This window comes from Lepisosteus oculatus, chromosome 2, assembly GCF_040954835.1.
Source record: "Lepisosteus oculatus isolate fLepOcu1 chromosome 2, fLepOcu1.hap2, whole genome shotgun sequence".
Lineage (NCBI taxonomy): Eukaryota > Metazoa > Chordata > Actinopteri > Semionotiformes > Lepisosteidae > Lepisosteus > Lepisosteus oculatus.
In genome coordinates this window covers 16,145,666-16,160,574 of record NC_090697.1, presented here as the reverse complement: position 1 = coordinate 16,160,574, position 14,909 = coordinate 16,145,666, and the positions used below count along the sequence as shown (strand labels likewise).

The window sequence follows — 14,909 nt, the reverse complement described above, 5'->3', positions numbered from 1 at the left end:
ACCGTTTTGTTTCAAGCATGAAATGAATGTGTTCACCAAACTCACAGGTGGTATAATCATTGGCACTACTGTACTGTACCTGGTGGCATGTGGATCAGGCTGAATCTATAAAATCTGTTGCCACAAATTGGTAATATGAGTAAATCATCACAGAATTGGCCATCAGATTTTGTATGTAAATGTTCTCAATATTAAATCTTGGAGCACAAGTGCTTAAACAACATATTGGGAAGTCAACAGAGCAACCAGCAGATGAGTCTCATGAGTGTTGGTGATGATACACAATTGCATGAAAATTATGAAGTATCTTCTATATTTATCGGTTTAAAAATTGAGAGGTGACTATACCTTAGATTTCCTATTTAAAATTAAACATTTGTTTAAGTTTTAAAAAAAATCTACAACTATTTGCAAAACATAGGATGTGGATGTCTAAATTTCTAAGTCACAGGGTGGTGAACTCGCAGTATGAGATTTTAAAAAATATAGCAGTTCAGAAATATTTTAAACAAGATTTTCTGTACTTCGTGGGTTATTTGTTTAATCAATTAATGTGTTGAATCCTTAATGCACCAAGTAGCATAAAATATGACTGTCTTGTAATCTGGGTAAAGAATACAATATTGCAATGAATACTGTACATATTACAAATACTAGTCATAAGGAATGATTAAGAAAAATATTTTTACAATTTAAATGAATACAGCAAGACATTCATGGCTTAGAGTTCATCTGTTGTGACTTATGCTAAGATAAGAAAGTCAATGTAAATAGAGAACTAGAGAATCGAATGGCATATAATTTATACTGTATATGTGCTTTTATAATGATCTTATTAATAAAATAGCCTTTAAGCATTCTAAGGGGAATTTAATTACAGTGCCAGTACTTTTCTATTTCATTCACTAATCATGTTATAAATGTACTTTATAGGTTTTAGTTTTCTTCATGACACATTTTGGAAGTGTTTTCCATATTAATAAGCAAGCTACACACATTTGGATCATGGAGCCTGATGGAGAAAATTAGTTATTGAATGTAAGAGGGCAGTATTTTCAAAGAAAATGGCACATTTTATCAAAGGAGGAATTGGAGGAAAACAATTTAAAAACCAAGAAGAGGAGGCTTTAGGAGATCTGTTGGTGCCCAATGTTCCCCTTCAGAGGGAGGAAAGAAGGACTGATTGGCTTGTCCTATGGTCATGGATTTGGTAGTTTAGGAGTTAAAATAATTTTTATTTTTTTGTGCTTGTAAGCAGCTTAGTTGTCTGGCTATTATAAGAAAGGGCATATAAAGCGCACTGACCCCAGGCACTCTCCCTGTCTGTGTGTCTCATGGAGAGCAAGCTGGGTATGAGAAAAGATCATTCCTAATGCAAGAAATTGTAAAGCGTTAATAAAGTGATGTTGTTGTTGTTATAAAGAAGACTTTTAGGGCTTTGTTTGTCTTGCATAAACAGAAATCTCCTAATTTAAGAGGTATCCACTATACCGTCAGTTGTGTTGTACTGCATATTGTGGGTTTTTTTGGCATAGATTACAGTTTTGGGAACAATGCACTCCTGAAATGATCAGGATGATTTTTTTAAAGGTTCTTTTTGTGAATAAAAAAAAAAGAAAGAAAGAAATGTCTACATTTGGAGTGGGTAAGCAGTTCTATGAATCCACTCCAGCTGAAGACAGAAGGCAGGAAGTGACTGTAAATTATTTTCGATTCCTAGCAGTCCTCAAAAACTTGCTACGGTCTCTTAAAACCCTCACATCACTATACAACAATCATTTATATTAAAGATCAAAAGAAACTTATCACTTACAGTATTATTGCAGCAAATCTGTTTGTGGCAGGTGCACTGGAATTTTGAGAGAAGATGCGAACCAGATAATGTCCTTCTGCTCCTCAACATTTGTCAGAAACAAGGTTGATCAACAGGAGGTCAAGCACTTGTGGCCACTGTGTACACGTGCGCTCTCGCTGAAAGTGTATGAATACAAGCTGCTTTGTCTTGTTGGTTTTATATTCTTTCCTTCTTTGGAGCCTGGACAAGCATGTATGTTCCATAAATGTTCAGTGGGTGAAGTCTCGTGAAATAAGTGCCACACTCTCATCTTGTAAGAATGCAGTGACGCAAGCAGCACGCAGATGTGCGTTATCCTGACTTGACAGCATTCCAGAAGGAGCAGCTCACGCAAAGCACAGCAAGTGAAGCTCCAGAGTTGTTCACTGTGGTACCATGCAATCAGGTTGCCATTAATTGGTAAAAGTAGAGTTACACAGTGAATACACGTATCCACCCACACCATCACACATGGGTCTCTTGTGCGCAGAACTTGGCAAATCCTTCTGTATTCCCTCATGCCCATTGTGCTGCTCTACACACAACCTGACTCATTTCTAAAGAGGAGTTTGGTTCATTGAGGTTTTGCCCCAATATGCCAATGGCACAACATAGTTGTTCCATTTAGAAGCAGGGCATAGCAGAACCTTCCTGTATTATTGTCAGTTTTCACAGGTCTGTTCATGATTTTAATTGCCTTACCTGTGCCACATCAGCTCATTAACTAATGAGGTGATTTACTGTAAGTGCTTATTCAGCAGTTAAAATCACCATATCATAGCTAATCATGAGATATCAATTAATCAAAATGATGCCAGCAGCATTTAGTTAATAACCCGGAACATCTACTTTTGACTATTGAAGTATTTTGACAATGAGAACTACAGTATGAAGAATTGAGACTATGGGATATGATGGTTCTTGCAGTCCATTTAATTACAGAAGAGTGTGTATTTTATGTACCGTATGTCACCTATTACAATATAATATTTCCTAAGGACAAACATTAAAATGCTAATACACTATATGATTTTTATGCTATATATTTAAAGTGAATACACATCCTAACTTTTTAGATCCTACAGTGTTACCCACCTAACCACTAATTCTTATTGTTTTTATTCCTAGTGAATAACCCAATTCCATCAAACTTGAAGTCTGAAGCAAAAAAGGCTGCCAAAATACTCAGAGAATTCACAGAGATTTCTAGCAGAACTGGCCCTGACAAACTCATACCTGGTAGGAACAAATCTTTTTTTTTTAATGTCGGAAATATTTTCCATAGAGGATAAACTTTGTGAATTATGGAAATTGAGGCCAATAACTTCTGACATCAAACACATAAACATGTTTATTAGCGCATGTTGTTAGATTTATTGCCTTGTAGTGTGATATTTAATTGTCTGAGAACAGGGAATGAACTTTATTTTGTTTAGCATTCTTCTATACAGAAGACAATAATCTGAAGTCTTTTGCTTGTATTTTTTACATAATTTAAATTAAGTACACCAAGATAAATAAAGAAGAGAAGCATAACTTATTTTACTTATTTTTTGTAGGAATCTTATTTATCTCAAACCAATTCTTTAACATTTTTTTTAATGTCTAAACAGTCACAGTTAAACAAGCATTCCTACATCAAATGGAAATGCATGTACTGTGCACATCCCACAATAAACACAAGTTTTCAATAGATGCTGTTCCTCACTAAGTACTGAATATTTGGAAAATGCTTGTGCATACAGATAGACATTCCTACAAAATGACTGCAAATTTGTACAAATAAATCCCACTTCATTTGCCACTGGTTTGTTTTCCTAGTGCTTCAATATGACTTTTGTATCTTTTATAATAGAGATCTTATTACTTGACCCTCAGATTTTCTGTGAATATAGTATGGGCCTATACCAAGCTTAATAACTTGTTTTATAACTAGTATCTCTAGCAGAACATCAACAGCAATAGCTATTCTACAGTATCTTTGCAGGTTTTGCAAATTTAACATTTTTGCCCATTCAAGTCTTCAGTTTCAGCATTCAACATTTGATTAAGAATATGCACTTTAAAAATGTATTGTTTGTAATTAACCCAAATGAAACATCATTGGAAGGAGATGAATGCTTTTGCAAGTCTCTGGATGTGTATGAAGTACAGTAAATTTTGTTCCATCTTCTTTGCGTTCCTTGTAGAGCTTCATTTCTTTCCCTGTGTCCTTTCAGCTCATGTGATTGCCAAAGCTCAAGGTCTTGCCATCATATCGGTGATAAAAGCTGGGTTTATGATCACCGCTCGTGGAGGAAGTGGGATTGTAGTGGCCCGTCTTCCAGATGGACGTGAGTTTAACATTTTTCTCTCGGTGCTTCTAATTCTTTCCTATTCCAGTAGGTTTCATTATTTATGTAGGCAGATTTAGACCCACTTTCTAAAAATTACAATTTGAAGAACAAATATGTCTTGAATCATCTTGGTTACACTCATATAAGGGTGCTTTTCCCCAATTATTTGGAATTTGCTTGCTGTAAGGTGACTGTTTTATTTCCAACTTTACCTTTCAAGTTAGATATTGCCCACGCCTCCACCACAATGTAGAAATCCACTTTGTCCAATGCTCTCTTACAAAGTGACTCGCACTAGTCTTGATCTTAATGTGAAGGGATCATTAGCAGGTACTGGGTATAACTATTTTTTTGCATTGTGGAGGGAGACTAAGAAGATTTCATAAAAAAATAAATAAACATGAAAGAAGAATAAGCTTCAAGTCAACCCCTAAAACCCCCAAAAATAATATGCAGTGATGTTATAGTGTTATATAAAGGTAGGATTAGGGTTGGCTTTAGAGGTTAAATAGGCATGGCACGGTACACCATGATAGGACACCAGTCTATCACCGAGCAGACGCACAGATGCGCACACACTCACAACCAGGGCCGGTTTTCCCCATATTATAACCTACAGTGTGTTTTTGAACTGTGGGAGGAAACCAGAGCATCTGTAGAGGAAGGAGAACATGCAAACTCAATGCAACGTGTGCCACAGGACACCAGGGCTGAAAGGCTACTACGCTAACCTCTGTGCCATTGTGCCATCCTCTTAGGTAATATCTTCAAAATAAAATGACAAAAATACAATTTTAGAAACAGCAAGCACGCAAGATGCGAAACACAAAAATATATTTTGAGAACACATACATCTTGGGTGAGTTTCCGAGCCAAAAACACTCCACCCAGTTTTCTCCATTCAGTTTCTCACACTGCCACGCCTGAATACACTCTGAGGTAGACACAGATGTTCGAAAATAAAACTGTTTTAATTAAATCCTTATTTTTAAAAAAAAATATTACTGCAGGATCCAAATTACGTCCACACCCTAAACTGATACTTAAACGAGGGAATCATTGCTTCCTACAGTATATCAAAATGCATCCAAATACGAACATGAATGAAAATGTCTGTCTGGATAGTTAAAAATGAAAGATGTATAGTTCCTCAAATATGAAAACGCAGCTTGTTTCCATAATTGCATCTTTCTTAAAGTCCTTTTTGGTATCCAATACAATATACTGTAGGTTTCCGCTCATTAACTAGGAAACCAAGTGATAAGGATAAACATGCAATTGCGGAACATGCTCACACTGGTTTCAGACCACTCGTGACCCTACCATGGCGTGCAGTGTGGGTCCCATGACCCTGGCTTTCTCATCCAGAAAATCCAGTCTGTAAAGTTGACAAGCATGTCCACACGGTCTCGGGCTGCTTTTCTGTTCAGGTAACACTGAGCTGCTAAGACACTCATCCCCTCTCTCTCTAGTAGTTCAAATAAATCGGATGCTGCTTGGGATAAAGGAAAATCACCAACCTTTACATCCATAATCGGCACATAACATTGCACATCAAAGTGCAAGAAAGGCATTAAAATCTCAGATAAGAAATTGAATGTACATGTTAATACATTAATTGACTTTTTTGCACAGTTTTTATTTAAGGTGGGTTACAATAGGATAGAGCTGTTTAGGCTGAAGACATGCATCCTTCTTTTTTTTAAATGTCCTCTTGCTCTCGGTGGCTGTATAATATTAAGGTTAAGATAAGGGGAGTTAATAGAAAGCAAATAAAATATAGAATGGAACCCCAAAAACTCTTTGTAGGTTAATGAGATACCTCTGAAAAATACAACTTTATTTTTCAGTTGGTTTATCAATTACTGTATCTAGTCAATGTGAGGATGTAACAGATGTCTCCAAAAAATATTATCTAATCAAGGTAGATAATGTTCAAATTCCGCAACTCTGTAAGCGGTCTTATTTAGAGCATCTCGTCCATCTCTGGTCACAGTTCTTATTTTGGCTCCCCTTATTAGATTCTGCTTGTGTTTCACTCACAGCACTGCTTGACAGTGAGAAATGTCAACTGAAAAATACTTTGTAAGTCTCCTTCTTCTTTCAGACCTGCAGCAACAAAACAAATAACCTAAATGCAACAGTTTAATCTTGGTGGATTAAAAAAAAGAATCTTGGCTGTAGTTGGCTACTGTTAGGGTCATATAACTAGCATCTCTGACTCATAGCAATGCTTTTTATAGCACAAGGATGAATTTCTAGTGGTTCAAATAGGTTTGCTGACATCAGAATGCTCCATAACATTGAAAGGATAATTAACAGTTGAATAAATCTGGTAATATCGCCAGTATGAAAACAACAATTAGAAAACAGAAGTGTCCAGAACAGCTTTTCCTTGAAAACATTTAACATTCAGTTTGAATTTTGGAAAAATTGTAATGTTTAGCATATTTGAAAAAGATTTAAAATCTGGACACTGCAGCCTTTAATTACTTCAACTACCATATACATTTTAGAATTAAAATGTGTTGTGGATTGTCAAGAATCCTAACAAAAGTTTTTAATTACCTTGGGTCACGAAACAAGAACCTGAAACAACAGTAAGATATAAGCTGTTGTTTTTCTTAAGAACCTTTAATTGAGTTAACCTGCTACTGAAGTATATGCAAAAAGATTTGAAACTAGTTAATATAAGTAAATTTCTCATTACCATGCCACCCACCACAAGAATAGAATTTTATTAATAAAGGCTTTGAAGTTAAAGACAAGGAGATACAGTGCAGAAGAAATTAATGATTCTCCACATAAATTAACAACCTCCTTTACTCTGGGCACAAAATTATCATAAGGACTGTGTCCCCTTTGGTAATATGTGAATGATGTTCTTTGCTTTCTTCTCTGAATCATATACAGTTACTTATGATTTGTTAGCACTGAACTAATTGCAGACCTCACTCAGTACCTACTAAAGTACAGCTTCCCTGAACCACATAGCAAGCTAGACTGGGTTGTAGGGAAACTGTGGAATAACCCATTCTCTTCTCCTTGTAGACATGTTGTATTTTCATCCCTTGTACATGTATTTTTAGTTTCATTTATGGAACACTTAAAGAAAATGTTCATCCATCCATTTTCTAACCGGCTCATCCAATGTAGGGTTGCAGGGGCCATATCCTGGCAAGCAGGAGGCTCCAGGTAGATCCGGCCCTGGAGGGGTACCGGTCCATCTCGGGGGGGCCCACACAGACATTTACACTCGGACAAGGGCAAAATGTTAACTGGCTTCTGGAAACCTCCCGGCGTTGTTTTTGGACTGTGGGAGAAAACCGGAGCTCCCGGAGGAAATCCGCACGAACACGACGAGTACAGACTCCATGCAGATGGCACTTCTAGGTTCACAATTGAACCCAGGGCTCCAGCACGGTGAGGTTGCCATGCCAACCACTGCGCCACTATGCCACTCTTTAAAAAAAAAAACAAACAAAATAAAAATTTCGAAGTAATAATTATTAATGTACAAGGTATGCATTAAAACCACTACTTCTCCCCCTCCCCCCTTAATGTTCTTACTTTGTACCTTTTTGCCCGTTGTATTTGTGTACTTTTAAAGGGTATTTCCTTTTTTTTTTCTTGCGTTAGGGTGGTCAGCTCCTTCTGCGATTGGCATTGCAGGTCTTGGTGGTGGATTTGAAATAGGTGTGGAGGTAGGTTGCTTTGTTGTTTGAATTGTTTTCTGATCTAAGGGGAGAAAAAAAGATGTCAGATGGTAAAAGTAAACACACCTTTCTGTTCTTAAGAGCTTTTAAGACTTTTCATTTGTATCACTTTCTTTAGAACTGAAGAATGTAGTGTAGCGAAATATTGGGCTGTTCAGTCCATAGAAAAGATGTCCGAGTCCTGGGGTCTGGTCTTTAAAATTGTAAATGAGTTTTTAAAAATAATTTTAACATTACTGCTGATGATTTTTAGAGAAGCCCAAAGCATTGGTGATGGTTGATTTTGCCTCACATGCAGTAGCTGTAAAATGGCTTTTTAAAATTATAAGGAGACTAGCTTGCAGTTTTTTATAGTATTTTAAGAGAATAGAATAATGTACTGTATCTCCTAGATGAATTTTTCATTTCACAAGTGAATAAGAAAATATTGCCTACTCTTAGGAATACATCATTACTGTTACGTCCCAGTGTGTGGTCCATGTGTGTTTTTATGTTCCACACTGTTGACCTTTGATTGTTCTCCCTCCCCCATTGGTCCATCATTACACCACTGTTTCAGTATGATGTCATCATCAATCAGCTTCTCAGCCAATCAGAGTGCATCTTATTCAGTATACAATATGGAGCTTTTCAGAAGGAAGGGGCCTTTCGTTTGACTTTGGTTTTCGCTTCGCTTTTGATTTTGCTTCGGCTTTGTTGGTTTGTTGTTTTGCTTTGTGTGTGTATGTGTTCGTATAGCTTCGGCTTTGTAGTTTTGTTGGTTTCTGTTTGTTTCTTTTTCTTTTTTGTTTGTGTTATCCTTATTTTGCCATAACCTTGCCCAAACTTGTTATTGTATCAACCTCTGTGTTCTTTTGTACCCTTTTACTTGTCTACTCTCGTTTGTACTCATAGTTGTGTATTTGTGTGAACTCTTGTGTATTGGGTTAGTTTAGGTTGTTGGGTACACTTTACACACGTACTGTAGTTGATTTTTGTATTAGTCACACTAGTTTAGTACGGGTGAGTGCCGTTTGTCTGGTATGGTTTTGGGTAGTCAGTGGAGGTTAGCTAGGGTGTTGAAGGCGCCGAAGACCGTGTGTTTCTGGTTTTCTTTTGTAGACAGGTTAGCTTTCCCTCACTGTCCTAGCCAGCTCCATTTTGTTTCTTTTCTTTTCTCTGGCACCACTCTAGTTCCCTTTCCCTGTATGTTGTGTCCAATTACAAACCAGTCACTTATTCAACTTAAACTCATCACTTTTTGCACCAACCCTTGTTATCACGCTTCCTAAGTCCCTCACCACAACCCGCCTGCATTCAAAAACTCTCCTAAATGTTACGCCCCTTTACCCCAAGACACTTAGGGCCGTAACAATTCCAATCGGAGGGACATCTTCTGTCTGAAGATCTTACAATGCAGGAAATCTGAAATGATCTAATAAGTATGACACCAAGCTCTTATCCATAATGACGTGCGGTACTCTTTTCACTGTTCAGATTACCAGAATAAAATATGGTTTCAAGTTGTTTGGAAGGAGAAGCTCTTCCAGAGTGCATGTTTTGATGATGCTGATAATGACGCCGAATGATGATTTTCTCTTCTTCTCTCGCTGTTCTGTCTCCTTTCTCTGTATTTCTGTTTCTGTATGTACAGTATTTTATGGTCCATTCCTGTGGTAGCCACTTTAATGAGCTCACTGCAAATGGCTCGGTTGCTGTTGAATGTTAATCCTTTAATATGGGGGTCTTAATAACTTACTGTAAATTATTAGAACACCTTTTGATATGGAGTGCCTCCTGGCCCAAGAATGGCAACAAAAATAGTAAATAATACCGACTGCTCCAAACCTTCTGATTAAGGGAATCAACCTAGGAAGTGCAAATATTGCTAACCTTTCTCAAACTCAGCTGCATCCTTCCCTTCCCAGTCACAACAATATGCCTGGGTAGTTCCATGCTTGCAGTGGGTCATATTTTAAAATAAAAACATACTTTCCAAACAACCTAGGGATTTCAAGTGACTATAAGTCTAGGGACACATTCAATTTAAGTGCATTTCAGAGTGTAAAAGTCAGGAGTTATTACAGATCCCTTTGAGCTTATAACTCCATGAAGTCTGACCTATTGAATTTGCCAAAATCATTATTTAATTGCCCAGGCTTTATTGCAGTCACTTTCAATTCTTGCCTGTTCTTGGCGGTTCTGATTTCAAGTTTTTCTTCCCCTTATAAAATGCATCTTGTTTTGGATTTAAAACTAGAGACTGACTTGGTCAACGTAAGGTTTTCTTTTTTTCACCTGATTAAATTCTTGGTTGCATTAGCTGTGCATTTTGGATCATTGTCCTGCTGCATGCCAATGAGCTGTGAAAGAAGTTTCAACTGCTTGCAACTTTTCAAATCAAAGTTAATCAAATGCACAACAATACAGCGTGCAGCAGTAGTTGCTGGCAATGAAATGTCTTTTCTGCGAGCTCACAAGAATCACAAAAATCACAAAATTAAGGTTACAATCACAAAATTAAGGTTACATAATAATAGATGTAATAGAAATTGAATAAAGCTCAATATGAATAGATATTCATATCTTGTTATAATGTTCCTAGCAAATTCTCATATTGTGGACTAGCCTGTGAATTTCTGCTGTATGAGTAGTCTGTGAAATATGGGTTTTGATACCTGTGATACTCCTGCACTCTGGTGCTTGTTGGTTATATGACAGTAGTGTTCTCATTGAGAGCCTTAATACATTTTTCTATTGTCAACGTATTTTTTTCTTTGCTGACCCAGTCATGGATGATAATTACAACTGTTTTTTTCTTTCAAAAGTATAGTACAAAATACTGATTTTGGAGTTTTTCTTTCGGCTTCAGAATTGCCTACTTTTAGTTTGGGTTTTCATTTTTACTTTAAATTAAAGACTCCAGAGTTTTCAGTCATAGCGGCAAATGATTAATTGGATTTTATGGGATGCTCGCAGCTTTTTTATGACACCAGGCCATCCAGAGACACCTGTCAGCTAATTATCCCAGTAACATTTCTCCTTCATAATAAAGAGATTCATCCACTATGAAGTTCTTCAGTTAAACCAAAGGGTTAGAATTGCATAGATTTTATTAAATATAAAATAATTAGGAGTTGTACTTATCAGTAATGTTTTTTTATATGAGAAAAGATTATTTCATAGTGAAAATCCCATTTGCTTTAATGTTCCAATACTTTTGGAGTGCACTGCAACTGGTAATATGACCTGAACAAGATTAAACATTGGCCTCGGTTCACTATTTTTAGCTGTGCTTATGCTACATGATTAAAATAAGTATTCCCTAACAGTAGTACTAATGTTAAGTGATTCATTAAAATAATGATAATTCCACTTTATGCTGCTGACAATATATTGTTCCCTTCTGAAATTTCTAACTCAATTCCCATTGGTTTAAATATTTTTGATAATTTTGTACATTTTCTGGGTATAAGAATGTCATTAAGTCTTTGTTTTTCCTTGTATATGTATTAAATTGTGATTTTATCTTAAATATATTTTCTTCACAAAGAAACACATTGGGCCCTACGGTACAATATATTCAAAACACCTATGTTTCCTGTAACCTTAAAAAGTAATGGGAATTATAGTATTTACTGCAGTTATTTTGAATGTCCCCTTCTGCTAAAATCTCCTCACCTACGTAAAGGTGACAACTGGGATAGCTGTCTCTCTGTGATTTGAGCTTTCATGTAATCAATGTCACTTAAATCTAGGTCATGTGTAATTTGGATTATTTAGCAGGAGACAAACCTAGCAGCTTTATTAAATGTGAATTGTAGGTGTTGATTGTTAAATATAAAAAAATTAATTTTGAACAGAAGGAAAACAGATGGAGAAATTACTGAAAATTATATTCATTGTGATAAACAGCAGTCGGATATTTCAGTTAGTGTACCAGCATAATGAATCAGAATGATTACTGATAAATAGAAAAGTTCAGATAATTAACTACATGATCTCATCCAAGCTCCAATAGTAACAGCTTGGTAAATTTATATATTTGTTCACACTGAAACTCAATTTGTGTTTTATGAGTCATAAACACACCACATGAAACAAAGGACTGCTAAATAACTTTAAAGCCTCCCATAAAACCGACTACTGTGTCAGTAAAATAGGTGTCCTCAATGACAAAACTGTAGAATTTCTGTTTTGCCCCAAGGATTTTAATTTGTTTCAAAACATTTGGTGGGTTTTTGTTTTTGTTTTTTTCCAGAGGTGCGGTTTTGTCAAACTTCTTTGAACTGATGTATACAACTTACAATTTAAAAGTCTTCTTTTTAAGTTCGGAAAATAGTTACATTTTTCATATATCTTTATAGAGAGCTGTTCCAGTGCCTTATTATAACCCCTGTATGCAATTTGTGCAGCTGAATTAATGTGAAAAAATGTATAATAAATATGGGGGTGTGTAAAGAACTCTTACTGACTTATTTACTTATTTATAGCCTTGATAAATTTATGCGTTTTGATAAATTGGAGCACAACACATCACGTATCGGGTTTATGCATTAGATAAAGTGGCCAGGACAGGCTCTGGGTTGCCGTGACCCTTACAGAGAATGAGAGGCTTTCTGGATGGATGGATGAAGGAAATAGCAATTGATGGCAATAATAATCTTCTGTGACCTGATGCCAGCAGTGTTACCAGGCAGAGAGTCTGTTGAATAGTAGCCATCCCACAGGTGGATTATCTGAATCTGATTATGATGTTGCTGCTTTGTGACATGAGGTTGATGGCAGAAACTTCCTGTCCGTAGGTAGTGCTCATGGCATCTATTGATATACTAGCAACTTTCTCTGGCCCCATTCCTTTTGTGGATGAATATACTGGACAAACTCTTGAGGGGGAATAAAGACCTCTTATTTATATATTGTTACGTACTTATGAAATAACAAAGATGGGAGGAAAAAAAACTTTCTCAAGACGCATGACCTCTCATAATATCATGCTTGAACACGTTAATTAAACCCAACTATTGTAGGTAAGTCATTTGCTTTGATTTACTTTTTTTAAAAGTATGTACTTTTGGAATGGCGGTCAGTTTTGGTGGTATACGCTGTTTTGGCCGTTAATTGGTAGTTTGAAAGAAACAGTTCTGGAAGAAAGTGTAAACAGAATTTGTTCAACAGTTTATTATAATGCAAAAAAGTGTTAAGCTTATTGGTGGTGAGACGTTGTCAAAGGGGATGGACAGTCAGTATGCCCAGAATTTCAATAAAGCCTAAAGACTAAATAGGCATAAATAGTGTTTACACATTGAAGCCTTACTACAAATTGGATTTAAATTGACTTTATTTACATTTGTGTAATAATGTACAATGGTATCCAATTTGCTCAATTATCTTGATAATTTTGTCTGCCAGTAACACGAGAAAAGCATGAAAATGTTATTGCAGTAATTGTGCTGGCTATTATTATTATTGTTGTTGTTGTTGTTAACTTCTGTATGTAAATTTGAATTTCCCCAGTGACTCAGAAATGAAGTTATGATAAATGTGAGTGAGACTGACGTTTTATAACAAGATCTAACACACTTGATGACATTCTAAGTCCTCTCAGGATCTCATTTCCCTCCAGCTGCTTATTTGTGGAAGAAAAACTTACATGCAGTTAATTGCTGTTTTCAATTTTTCCTAGTTTAAGCTTCTTTCCAGTACCTTGTCCAATTTCATGCTGAATGTAAAGCAGATGAAGCTGTGCTGCAGGTCTTTTTTTTTTTTTGTATTGTTTCCAGCGGCCAGTTCATGCCTTTAATCTAAAACAGGGTTTAATTTCTGACTTCTGTAGGCATTCTATAAAATAATCAGTAAACTGCTTGTTTCCCTAAAACACTCTTTTTGTAGAACAGCAGGGTGAACCACTTCAGTTTTTTTAAGTTCGTAATTAAACTGCTGTCTGAAAAATAAATGGATGTAAGATCTTGCAAGAAAAATAGTTTAACTTTGGGCTTAAGGAAAGATTTAAACGATTATAAGGCTTTTTTTTGCACTGTAATATATATCATAATACACTAGTGGCTCTGTGGCTAAGGATCTGTGCTCATGGCTGGAAGGTTGCCAGTTTGTATCCAACAGCCGACGGAGGAATCCTACTCCGTTGGGCCCCTGAGCAAGGCCCTTTACCAACTGCTACAGGGGTGCTGTATAAATGGCTGACCCTGCGCTCTGTCCCCAAGCTTCTCTCCCTGTCTGTGTGTCTCATAGAGAGAAAGTTGGGGTATGTGAAAATATACATTCCTAATACAAAAAATTGTACATGGCCAATAAAATGATCTGATCTTATTTTGTAAAATGGCATGGAGTGCAAAGTGTCTACTTAGATTAATGTATTTTGTTTTCAGTCAATAATAAAATATCTAAGGGATTATGGTACGGCTTACTATCTGACATTAACAACACAGTTTCTTTAGCACTCATAAAAAGTTAATGGAAATGCACTGCTGTGCAAATGTCTCAAATATTTGGCTCAACCTAATGCCGTTCAAAGAACCCCAAAGCCTCCATTCGTGTGTTTGACCTGTTATAACAGCTTTGACTATTACTACATCTAAGAGGGAGAAGATGCCAAGCTCTGTTTCACACTCTTTAATTCACGCTAATCAGATTGCTTGCGTAGAGAGGAGGGAATTTTTGGCAGCCAGTATCGCGGCATCATGCCCCCTTGGAGCCTGCACTTCTTGGGTCTGGGAAACTAAACGAGGGAGAGCCTGAGCAGTACTGAGTTGGGAAACCTCCAAGAAAGAGCGTGTTGCTGCTGTAAATGCTTTGGGTGGGCTGCTGTCATTTTGGACCAGATTTTTCAAACCTCACTCCAGAGAAGTGAGAAAGTTGTTTACTACCTGGATTAAGGGTTTTTTTTTTGTTGTTTTTTGTTTTAGTTGGCCTGATCCTACAAGCTCAGAGTTGAATTTGGCCATGGCACAGGGGTTGATGATCCTATTTTTTTAACAGCTAAATGGTGTGGGGGGAGATCAGCTTTAATGACCAAAAAGTCAA

At 36.5% G+C, this 14,909-nt stretch overlaps 1 protein-coding gene across 1 annotated transcript in view; it reads left to right on the top strand.

Moving 5' to 3' along the window:
• Positions 1-14,909, top strand: part of sh3yl1 (SH3 and SYLF domain containing 1) — a 57,421-nt gene that overhangs the window by 13,474 nt on the left and 29,038 nt on the right. The window contains exons 2-4 of the mRNA XM_015358232.2: positions 2,963-3,073; positions 4,054-4,167; positions 7,810-7,874. Of these exons, the coding sequence (XP_015213718.2) occupies positions 2,963-3,073; positions 4,054-4,167; positions 7,810-7,874 (290 nt within the window). The remainder of the gene's footprint in view (positions 1-2,962; positions 3,074-4,053; positions 4,168-7,809; positions 7,875-14,909) is intronic.